We start from the raw sequence: 12,542 nt of genomic DNA on the forward strand, positions 1-12,542 counted from the left end.
AGAGTAAGCTTTCAGGGAACATAAAAACTGACTGTAAAAGCTTCTATAGATATGTGAAGAGAAAAAGATTGGTGAAGTCAAGCGTAGGTCCCTTGCAGTTAGAATCAGGGGAATTTATACTGGGGAACAAAGAAATGGCAGACCAACTTGATACATACTTTGGTTCTGTCTTCACAAAGGAGGACACAAATAACCTCCCAGAGATGCTGGGGAACATAGGGTCTAATGAGAGGGAGGAATTGAATGAAATCAGTATTTGTAGGGAAATGGTGTTAGGGAAATTGACGGGATTGAAGGCTGATAAATCCCCAGGGCCTGATAATCTACATCCTAGGGTACTTAAGGAAGTGGCCCTAGAAATAGTAGATGCATTGCCGGTCATCTTCCAAAATTCTATAGACTCTGGAACAGTTCCCATGGATTGGAGGATAGCTAATGTAACCCCAGTATTTAAAAAGGGTGGTAGAGAGAAAACGGGGAATTATAGACCGGTAAGCCTGACATCGGTAGTGGGGAAAATGCTAGAGTCCATTATAAAAGAAGTAATAGCAGAGCACTTGGAAAACAGTGACAGGATCGGACAAAGTCAACATGGATTTACAAAAGGTAAATCATGCTTGACTAATCTACTGGAATTTTTTGAGGATGCAACTGGTAGAATAGATAAGGGAGAACCAGTGGAGGTGGTGTATTTGGACTTTCAGAAGGCTTTCGATAAAGTCCCGTATAGGAGATTAGCGTGTAAAGTTAAAGCACATGGGATTGGGGGTAGGGTACTGTCTTGGATAGAGAACTGGTTGGCAGACAGAAAGCAAAGAGTTGGAATAAACGGGTCTTTTTCCGAGCGGCAGGCAGTGACTAGTGGGGTACCGCAGGGATCGGTGCTAGGACCCCAGCTATTCACAATATATATAAATGATCTAGACGAGGGAACTAGATGTAATATCTCCAAGTTTGCAGATGACACAAAGCTGGGTGGGTGTGTGTGCTGTGAGGAGGATGCAGAGAAACTCCAGTATGATTTGGACAGGTTGGGTGATTGGGCAGGTGCATGGCAAATGCAGTATAATGTGGATAAATGCGAGGTTATCCACTTTGGTGGCAAAAACAGGAAAACAGATTATTATCTGAACGGCAATAGATTGGGAAAAGGGGAAGTGCAACGGACCTGGGTGTCCTTGTGCACCAATCGCTGAAGGTAAGCATGCAGGTACAGCAGGCAGTTAAGAATGAAAATGGTTTGTTGGCCTTCATAGCGAGAGGATTCGAGTACAGGTGCAAGGATGCCTTGCTGCAGCTGTACAGGGCCTTGGTGAGGCCACACCTTGAGTATTGTGTGCACCTTTGGTTGCCTTATCTGAGGAAGGATGTTCTTGCCATGGAGAGAGTGCAGCGAAGATTCACCAGACTGATACCTGGGATGGCAGGAATGACGTATGAAGAGAGATTGGGTCGATTAGGCTTATATTCGCTAGAGTTTAGAAGAATGAGAGGGGATCTCATTGAAACTTATAACATTCTAACAGGTCTTGACAGACTAGTTGCAGGAAGGATGTTCCCGATGGCAGGGAGTCCAGAACCAGGGGTCACAGTATAAGGATAAGGGGTAAGGCATTTAGGACTGAGATGAGGAGGAATTTCTTCACCCAGTGAGTGGTAAACCTGTGAAATTCTCTGCCACACAGGGCAGTTGAGGCCAATTCATCAAATATATTCAAGGAGGAGTTGCATATATTTCTTGAGGCTAAAGGGATCAAGGGATATGGGGAGAAAGTAGGGACAGGGTACTGAATTTGGATGATCAGCCATGATCTCATTAAATGCCGGAGCGGGCTCGAGGGGCCGAATGGCCTACTCCTGCTCCTATCTTCTATGTTTCTATGATATTGGGGCTATAGAGAGGGTACAGTGCAGGCTCACTAAGATGCTGCCTGGTATGAGGAAATACAAATCTGAAGGCTTGAAAAATTGGGGCTGTTTACAATTCTGAAAGAATGGGATGGGGTAGGTAGAAGCTGACTGTTTCCAGTATTTGAGGGGTCAAGAGCAAGGGGACCATAGATGCAAGATTAAATGTAAGAGATTTTTTTTAATTTGTTTTTTATGGGATGTGGGCATCGCTGGCAAAGCCAGCATTTATTGCCTATCCCTGATTGCCCTTGAGAAGGTGGTGGTGAGCTGCCTTCTTGAACCACTGCAGTCCGTGTGGTGTAGGTACTCCCACGGTGCTGTTAGGTAGGGAGTTCCAGGATTTTTTCCCAGCGACGATGAAGGAACAGCGATATACTTCCAAGTCAGAATGGCGTGTGACTTGGTGGGAACTTGGAGGTGGTGGTGTTCCCATGCGCCTGCTGTCCTTGTCCTTTTAGGTGGAAGAGGTCGCGGGTTTGGGAGGTGCTGCCGAAGAAGCCTTGGCGAGTTGCTGCAGTGTATCTTGTAGATGGTACACACTGCAGCCACAGTACGCCAGTGGTGGAGGGAGTGAATGTTTAAGGTGGTGGATGGAGTGCCAATCAAGCAGGCTGCTTTGTTCTGGATGGTGATGAGGCTCTTGAGTGTTGTTGGAGCTGCACTTATCCAGGCAAGTGGAGAGTATTCCATCACACTCCTTACTTGCCTGGCACTTCTATGGCACAAATGTTACTTGCCACTTATCAGTCCAAGCCTGAATGTCGTCCAGGTTTTGTTGCATGCGGGCATGGACAGCTTCATTATCTGAGGAGTTGTGAATGGCGCTGAACACTGTGCAGTCATCAGTGAACATCCCCATTTCTGACCTTATGTTGAAGGGAAGGTCATTGATGAAGCAGCTGAAGATGGTTGGGCCTAGGTCACTGCCCATAGGAACTCATGCAGCGATGTCCTGGGGTTGTGATGATTGACCTTCAACCACCACAACCATCTTCCTTTGTGCTAGGAATGACACCAGCCAGTTGAGTCTTTTCCCCCCGATTCCCATTGACTTCAGTTTTACTAGGTCTCCTTCATGCCACACTCGGTCAAATGCTGCCTTGATGTCAAGGGCAGTCACTCTCACCTCACCTCTGGAATTCAACTCCTTTGTCCATGTATGGACCAAGGCTGTAATGAGGTCAGGAGCCGAGTGGTCTTGGCTGAGCCCAAACTGGGCATCAGTGAGCAGGTTATTGGTGAATGAGTGCCGCTTGCTAGCACTGTCGATGACACCTTCCATCCCTTTGCTGATGATTGAGAGTAGACTGATGGGGCGGTAATTGCCCGGATTGGATTTGTCCTGCTTTTGTGGACAGGACATACCTGGGCAGTTTTCCACATTGTCGGATAGATGCCAGTGTTGTAGCTCTACTGGAACAGCTTGGGTAGAGGCTGGAGAGGGCAGAGGGCAGGAGAAACTTCACACAGAGAGTTGTGAGACTGTGGAATTCACTTCCAGGGTCAGTGGTTGAGGCAGAAACAATATTAACATTCAAGATTAGATTGGATAGGTGAATAAAGAAAAAGGGGTTGAAGGGATATAGGAACAGGATAATTAAATGAGCTTACATGGAATTACATTCAATGTACAGCACAGAAACAGGCCATTTGTCCCAAATGGTTGATGCTCCACACGAGCCTCCTCCCACCCTACTTCATCTATCCCTATCAGTATATCCTTCTATTCCTCACTCCCTCACGTACTTATCTAGCTTTCCCTTAAATGCATCTATGCTATTCGCGTCAACCATTCCATGTGGTAGCAAGTTCCACATTCTGACCACTCTTTGGGTGAACAAATTTAGAATTACTTGCTCATGTGGAGGGTAAACGCGAACATGGACTGATTGGGCCGAATGCCCTGTTGTAATTTCTATGTATTTTTCTATGTATAAATATTATTAATTGTCCATTCTGTGAGCGTAAAATCTAAACTTGTATGGGGAATTTTCAGATATTCTTTCAATTGAACAAAAGTGTGTCAAACTTACAAACTAACAGCTCCAGCACAATAGAAAAATCTGCCAAAGCTCAATCTCATGGGCGAAATTACCTCCATTTTCTCTGCGTACAGCGCACGTTCTATTTTTAACCTCACTGAGATGATCTGCACCATTTTTCACCCCAGTTCCCATCGTCAAGAAACAAGAGCGACACTCAAACACTGGAACCAGTGCACAGAGAAGAGCCACAAAGCTTATACCCAGTGTTAGGGGTCTGAGTTATGTGGAAAGACTAGAGAAACTTGGGCTTTTCAGCTTGGAAGGAGATGTCTGAGAGGTGATCCTATAGCGGTATATAAGATTGTTAACAGTATAGAAAATGAAAACACAGAATATTAAATTAAACTGTGGGAGTAGAACTAGGGGACATTAGTTCCAACCTGTAAAAGATCATTTTAGGATCATTTCACAAAAATGGCAGATGATTTGGAACGGGTAAATTGACCAACCCTACTGGGTGGTGATGAGACCGATGTACAATACAAATGGAAAGTTTTTAAGAACAAGATAAAAAATTTGGAAGACAAATATGTACTCATAGTCAAAAGAAGAGAGTGTGGTAAGAACAAGCTAAGGTGGCTGACTGGTTAGGTACAAAGACAAGTAAGATGTAAATAGAAATGTTTCCATAAATTAAAGACACCTAATACTCAACTAAACAGAGTTGAGTACAAGGAACAGCTAAAGAAAACAAAGGCTGCTATTAGATCAGCAAGAAGGCTAATGGAAAAGAGGATCATCGACACTTGTGGAAGTAATAGGAAAAGCTTTTTCTGTTATGTGAAGCGTCAGACAACTGTCAAAGACTGTATTTGGCCATTGAAGAAGGACCGGTTACGAAGGACTCACTGGGTGTGGCATCGGTCTTCACTCTTGAAGATGATGCTCGACTATTAGAATTAAATCCTTTTAATAATAAAACGTGTAATATTAAATTAGATGAACATATTGTTTTAGAAAGAACTTTTGAAAATAGATAGAGCAGCCGGGCTGGATGATATCCACCCGAGGGTCCTCAGGGAGATGGGACAGGTGCTGTGGGAGCCCCATGCCAGTATTTTTAATAGCTCACTGCACTCTGGAATGACTCCCATAGACTGGAAGGAGGCTAAGGTAGACCCCATCTTTAAAAAAGGTGACAAGACAGAGACGGGTAACTATAGGCCCATTAGTTTGACATCAATAATAGGAAAGATGCTTGAGGGAATCATTAGGGATGCAATATATGATTGCTTGGATAGAGTGGAACATATTGGGGACACCCAACAAGGCTTCATAAAAAGGTCATGTCTTACAAATCTAATTGCATTTTTTGAAGAAGTTACAAAGTTGGTGGATGAGGGAAGTCCAGTTGACATTGTCTACTTAGACTTCCAAAAAGCTTTTGATAAGAAACCACACAAGAAGCTTCTCTATAAGATCGAAGCCTCTGGTATTAGTGGTAATATCTTGAGCTGGATTGAGAACTAGCTGGCAGGACATAGGCAAAAAGTAGTTATAGATGGATTTGGACCTGTTTGGAGACCGGTCACCAGTGGTGTCCCGCTGGGATCGGTGTTGGGATCGTTGCTCTTTACTACTTTTATTAATGATCTGGATGTAGGTGTTGGGGGCACTATCTGCAAATTTGCAGATGATACCAAGATCTGTGCGAGTGTTAGGACTGTAGACGATGCCCGTCTGCTTCAGGTGGAACTTAATGTGTTGGGAGATTGGGCTCATGACTGGCAAATGATGTTTAACTTGGATAAGTGCAATGTTATGCACGTGGGCAAGGCAAATGCTCAACATTCATACACCCTTCATAAAAAGCATTAAAGAAGGTGAGGTAAAAAGTGATCTGGGCATTCTAGTAGTGCATACATCTCTAAAGGTACATGAGCAATGTTGGGGTGCATTCATAGGACATGAGTATAAGACGAGGCATACTGTTTTGTTCTTGTACAAGACCTTGGTCAGGCCTCACTTGGAATACTGTGTTCAGTTTGGGTCTCCTCACATGGTGGGTGATATTGAGGCTTTGGAAGGGGTGCAGAGGAGAGCCACTAGAATAATTCCCAGTATAAAGCATCTTAGTTATCAAGGTAGGCTAAAAGAGTTAGAACTATACACTTTAGAGAAGTGTAGACTTAGAGGCGATCTGATTGAGGTTTATAAGATGATGAAGGGAATATATTGTATTCCAGTTGAAAGTGTGTTCCAATTAAATAGGTTAGGCCGGACCAGGGGTCACAATTTAATTTGTATAAGGCCAGATCTAGGTTAGACGTCAGGAGATGGATCTTTTCTCAGAGAATAGTGGGCCTCTGGAACAGGCTGCTGTTTCGTGTGGTGGACGCTGACTGGCTGAATTCCTTCAAGCAAGAGTGGACCTGTTTCTGGTTGGGGCAGACATCACCTCTTACAAAAGGTAGGTACTGCAGGAAATTTAGGGCCGGAGTGATCTCCTGGACTAGTCTTGATCGCCTAGATGGGTCGGAGAGGAATTTCCCGGATTTTCCCCCCCGAATTGGCCTGGGTTTTTTACCTGGTTTTTCGCCTCTCCCAGGAGATCACGTGGTTTCGGGTGGAGTGGGGAGTTTATATACTGTGATACACGAGGTATCGCGGGACAAGCTGGACAGATAAGATGGTCTTTACCTGTCCGTCATTGTTCTTATGTTTGTATGTTTGTATATCTGGAAATTCTTCTTCACACAAAGATTCCAGATAGAGTAGTGGAGGCAAAACCCTGGAATCATTTAAGAAACAAGTTGAATGCACAATGGAATGGTATTAGAATCCCTCTGGGTGGATGAATTAAGATTGCCTTCCTCATCTTTAATTATCTTGTGATCTTTCCAGCTTTGGAGAAACCGAGTTGTGCATTCTGCCAATTGCCTTCCTTTCTCTCTTCCCTCCTTTGTTAAGTTCAATAAAAAATAAACCTGTCATATCTTCTGGTTCCCAGTTCTGACAAAGGACAACACCCATAACCCTAAAATAAAAACAGAAAATGCTGGAAACGCACAGCAGGTCAGTCAGGTCAGACCTGAAACGTTAACTCTGTTTCACCCTCCACAGATTCTGCCTGACCGGCATTTTATGTTTTTATTTCAGATTTCCAGCATCCACGTTATTTTGCTTTTTTTTAACCCTTAACCCGAACCTATCTTTTCTGTTACTGATGGTCCTGCTGCATATTTCCTGTTTTCTGTTTTATTCCATTTTTTTTTGTCTGATTGCCATCATCTCTGTTTGCTTTTATCTTACAGAAGTGTTAATTTGTTGGCAAAATGCCACTGATGTGAACTCCCTCAATAATAGCTCGTTGAGAGTGCTCACCGAGGGCTCTGTTCCAACAGGCAGCATGTAAGTCAACTATACAGTTGACTCAGTGGGTAGCCCTCTCGCTTCTGAGTCAGAAGGTTGTAGGTTCAAGTCCCACTCCAGAGACTTGAGCAGGTAATCCAGGCTGACACTCCCAGTGCAGTAACGAGGGAGTGCTGCACTGTTGGAGTTGCTGCCTTTTGGATCAGACATTAAACCTATCTGCCCTCTCAGGTGGACGTAAAAGATCCCATGGCACTATTTTGAAGAAGAGCAGGGGAGTTATCCCTGGTGTCCTGGCCAATATTTATCCCTCAACCAACATCACTGAAACAGATTACCTAGTCATTATTACATTACTGTTTGTGGGATCTGGCTGTGCACAATTTGGCTGTCAACAGTGACAACACTTCAAAAGTACTTCATTGGCTGTAAAGCATTTTGGGATGTCCTGAACAGTCCAATGTTTTCTCCCTAGTCTGTGTTGAGTTAGCTAATCTTTGCTGGGGTGGGGGCAGGGGTGCTACAAATAGCGTTAGGGGCAGTAAAAACAGTCAGCATTCCTGCTGCTGATGACTTTCCTTGTTGAAAAATGTTTGGATGTTGAGTGAGGTCAGGATTGAACTTGGCTTCAATGCTTCCCACCGTAGGATAATGTACCAACACCTACTGTATAGGCTCATGCTTGAAGAATGGCAATTTGGGCAAGGTATCAGCGAGCGCTTGGCACCAATGGAATTGTACTTCAGCACGGGTCAGTGCCTTCAAGAGTGAAAAAGGGGAGACAACAATCTGATTCTGATGGTGATCAGAAGGCTGTAATGTAATTACCATGGTCTATTTTTAAGGTTCTTTTCCTCCCAGTCTTCTCCCCATCTCTCCTCAAAGCAGTAAGTCATGCTGGAGTAATGTTCTGCCTGTGCCAGCAGCCCATTGGTATCTTGCCCAGTGGCCGCTATGTATGTTTGAGATTAGAACATGTAGGGTAACACAGCCTGGCCCCAATCCTATTCACAGCGGGTCAGTGAATAACAATCAGGGATGGGAATCCTGGCCAAATTTTCTCTTCCTTAGACAATGACACTGAAGCCAATTGAAGCACCTTTTCTTCCACCCCACCCCCACATCCAGGAACAAATGAAATAAAACCCACCTGAGGTCAGCTAAATCAGCACAGGTCATTTCTGGCGTCTTCTGTCGGTATGGCTGAGCTACACACTACCTTTACAATGCTTTGGCCTAAGTCATTATCTTTCTTGAGCTCATCTACCCTTGGTGTCAGCCTTGGCCCAGTTGTAGCACTCTCACTTCTGCATTAGAAAGTTGTGGGTTCAAGCCCCACTCCCAAGACTTGAGCACATAATCTAGGCTGACACTCCTAGTGCAGTCGGAGGTGCCGTCTTTTGGATGAGATGGTAAGCTGGGGCCCTGTCTGCTGCCTTGGGTAGATTTATAAAATCCCATGGCAGTGACGGCACTATTCAAAGAATAGAGTTCTCCTGGTGTTGAGGCCAATATTTATCTCTCAACCAACATCCTGAAAACAGGTTAGCTGTTCATTGTCTCATTGCTGCTTGTGCGACCTTGCCACTGCATTCGTTGACTGGAAAGCACTTTTGGACATTCTGAGGATGTGAAAGGCGCTATATAAATGTAATTTCTTTCTTTCTTATGTTTTCCTGATATAGGCAAGTACTCAGGACAGAGATAGGCAACTTGAACTACCCATCATCTTATCAGAGAAACACTCCCAAAGAACAGATCATGCTGCAATATGCTGAAAATTTCAGACGACAGTACATATACTTGTACCCGGACAGAAAGCCTCTGCTTCTTAGCCCGCTCAATGAATGTCGAGTTCAGGTATTTATTTTCCTGAGTACCAATGGCAGGAAACAAAGTTTGGATAGACTGTGGTAGATAATACAATGCATTCTTGACTTCATTTTTCCCAACAAGAGCACTGCCAAACTTTTGTATTGTTCAATTTTGTTCCTTCTTCTCCTAAAAGCACTGACTTCTCTTGATACATAGTTCCATAAGTGCTCACCCAAGTATCCATGCTTCATGTGCGAGTCAATACGGTGAGTGTTATTGGAACATTTGGCCGAGGGGAGCATCACCACAGAGTCCCATCCTGTCATCATGTTTCATCCACACACACTATCCATTAGGGGTCTCTCGATAGAGCTCAAGAGCGGAAACTCTGGTTGAGCTTTGTTTCTTTCCCAGGCGAGAGACACTGAGGTTTGTAGTGCTGAGATCAGATAACTCAGCACAGACCCTGGATCAAACCTGGGAGCTATCTGTCTGGCTGAATAACACACAGGGTGCTGCATTTACCCATAGAACCAGTAGTGAAGTTAAAAATAATGGTTAACAAATAATGTAGCATTTCGCCATATACACAGACCATCGATTTCTACTAGCGTATAGTGCATTACCATGTTGACACAATCTTCTGCCACTACTTAATGAAAATCTATTCCAGCTTCTCCCAAGTCAAAGCCAAACTGGGAGGTGGGCAGGATTTGGACAGGGCAGGGAGTGGGATCATTCCTTGCTTTCTGATGCTTATCTTACTGATGATGAAAATGGATTGATAACCTAAATAACTGATACCGTTATGTCATAAGACACTAAAGGAAAGTGGAAAATGGCCATCTGTTTGTCTTTGAGGAAGGAAGATAACGTATGCGGATACCAGCATCATGTATCCTTTCAGTTCCACAGCTGGCTAAGGGCTCAGTCATGCCCCTACCAAGAATGGCCAGCACTGTCTCCTCCAAGGGGGTGAGGTGAAGCTAGGAATGGGAGCTGTGCCTCGTGTTTGGTACAGATTGTTGGTAGGTGAGTGATTGAGGTTGGGGGGGGGAGTCGTGCATTGAGCAGTGTGTGAGGCTAGTGGTGCAGTTGGTAGGAGACGGCTTTTGAAGATGCATTCACTGACCTAGACCAATGGTCTGAGATCATGAAGCTTCTTTGGGCACTGGAGCCAGGTCGTGGGGGGGGAGGGGTGGGGGCGACACTGTTGGCAGTGATAACCCTGATCTGGTCCCTCATCGTTCTTTCTGGAGGGCCTCCTGGCCCCTGTGGGTAGAGGCTTGCTGAGCCATTTGTGTTAGTGCTGAAGCACTTTTCCCATATTTTTAGGTGCGGAAGGGAATTCACCTTTAAAAGCTGAAGACTTCCATTTGAAAATTATTTTTAATGTTCATTTTTTTTCTCCAGAAGACAGTTGAGCGGTAAGGGCTAAAAACTGCCTATTTTCACACAATTTTTAGTTTTTAAATTTTAGATGGCAGTTCCCCTTTCAGAGACCGAACTGCTTTCTGAAATGACAGCCTTTCTTTCAGTGCAGGCTGTTCTTGCTGCAATGACACTATGGCCATGCTATATTGGGGCCTCCTGCCGGGACATAAGAACATAAGAATTAGGAGCAGGAGTAGGCCATACGGCCCTTCAAGCCTACTCTGCCATTCAATAAGATCTTGGCTGATCTTTGACCTCAACTCCTCTTTCCCGCCCATCTCCATATACCTTGATTCCCCTAGAGTCCAAAAATCTATCGATCTCAGCCTTGAATATACTCAATGATTTAGCATCCACAGCCCATTGGGGTAGAGAATTTCAAAGATTCACAACCCTCTGAGTGAAGAAATTCCTCCCCCACTCAGTCTTAAATGGCTGACCACTTATCCTGAGACTATGGGCTGGATTTTGATACTGGAGGCATGTAGGAGGCGGGACTACAACTTTTGGGGTTGTTGTTCCGCCTCCATCGAGTTGTGGCCAACCCACTCGATTTTCACTTGATTGACCTTGTTGAGCCCGCCCAGCAGGCTCAGCAGGCCCATTAAGGGCCACCCGGCAACAGGTGACATCACAGATTGACATTTCATCTGTCAAGAGCTTTTGACAGATGAAATATCAGCCTTTGACAGCTCTTTGAAGCTGTCAAACGCTGACAATCTGTACTCCAAGTTAATTCCTTCCTCTCAGGCTGCTTTAGAGATCTCTCCAGAACAGAAAGCAGAATGCTGCAGATTTTGACAGCTCGCAGCTATTCTGTTTCCTGTGCCGGTGAGATGAGGGACTCCCGAGACCTGAAGGAAGGAAAGCTGTAAAGGTAAGTAAAACTTCTTTAAACACTTTACACACACCAAACACACTTACCTCTGCACTCATGCATCCATCACTCACCTGAACACCGGACATCTCGAACCCTTCAGCCCGACGGTCCGCCTTGCTAACTTGCCGTGGTTTGGAGCCATCGGGAATCCCACACTTCAGGGATAAAAATAGGGATTAGGCTAAAAACTGCCTGTTAACTACCTGTTAACAGGCAGTTAATTGGCACTAATCCCCTTCCCGCCTCGGGGAGGCGGCTCCCAGCACAGGTCGGGTATCCGCCTCCTTTGAAACTGGCATGGAGGTGGGTTGGGGGGCGGGATGGGTTCGTGCCCCCCGCTTTTACGATTTTAAACCTCCACATGCCTCCAATCCCGCCTCCACAGCCCAATGAAAATCCTGCCCTATGACTATCTAGTTCTAGAATCTCCAGCCAGGGGAAACAATCTCTCAGCATCTACCCTGTCAGTCCCCCTCAGTATCATCTCTCATTCTTCTAAACTCCAGAGGGTATAGGCCTAATCTACTCAATCTCTCCTCATAGGACATCCCAGGGATCAATCTACTGAACCTTCGTTGCACTAACTCTAAGGCATGTATGTCCTTTCTCAGATAAGAAGACCAAAACTGTGCACTGTACTCCAGGCGTGGTCTCACCAAAGCCCTGTACAATTGTAGTAAGATTTCCTTACTCTTGTACTCCAACCTCTTTGCAATAAAGGCCAACATGCCATTTGCCTTCCTAATTGTTTGCTGTATCTGCATGCTAACTTTCTGTGTTTCCTGTACGAGGACACCTAAATCTCTCTGAACACGAACATTTAACAGTTTCTCACCATTTAAAAAATATTGGGGGAAAAATTTAGATGGTTAGCACCTGCCATTAGCACCTCGGGGGGCGCTAACAGTGCGTTAGGAACTTTGCGCCCGAGCGCGGCGATTTTAGTGCCGCTTGCGAAATTGACCAGTCGTTTTGCTGCGGCGCTAAACACTACCACCACAATCTCCTGTGCCTGCAGATCATGACGTCAGTCAAGCATGCAACGCCCCGGTAGTGCCCCGGACCGGGTATTGAGTCGCACCCCCTGCCTTAGCGCCTGCCGCTAGGAATGACAGGTAGAGGGGAACGTTTTCAAGTCGGGAAGG

General features: G+C 45.1%; 1 protein-coding gene across 1 annotated transcript in view; it reads left to right on the forward strand.

Moving 5' to 3' along the window:
- Window positions 1-12,542, forward strand: part of LOC147081053 (dynein regulatory complex subunit 7-like) — a 72,520-nt gene that overhangs the window by 24,790 nt on the left and 35,188 nt on the right. The window contains exon 4 of the mRNA XM_085980984.1: window positions 8,954-9,128. Coding sequence (XP_085837110.1) covers window positions 8,954-9,128 — 175 coding nt within the window. The remainder of the gene's footprint in view (window positions 1-8,953; window positions 9,129-12,542) is intronic.

This window comes from Somniosus microcephalus, unplaced genomic scaffold (genome assembly GCF_052327205.1).
Source record: "Somniosus microcephalus isolate GS21.2 unplaced genomic scaffold, FLI_Smic_1.0 scaffold843, whole genome shotgun sequence".
NCBI classification, from domain to species: domain Eukaryota; kingdom Metazoa; phylum Chordata; class Chondrichthyes; order Squaliformes; family Somniosidae; genus Somniosus; species Somniosus microcephalus.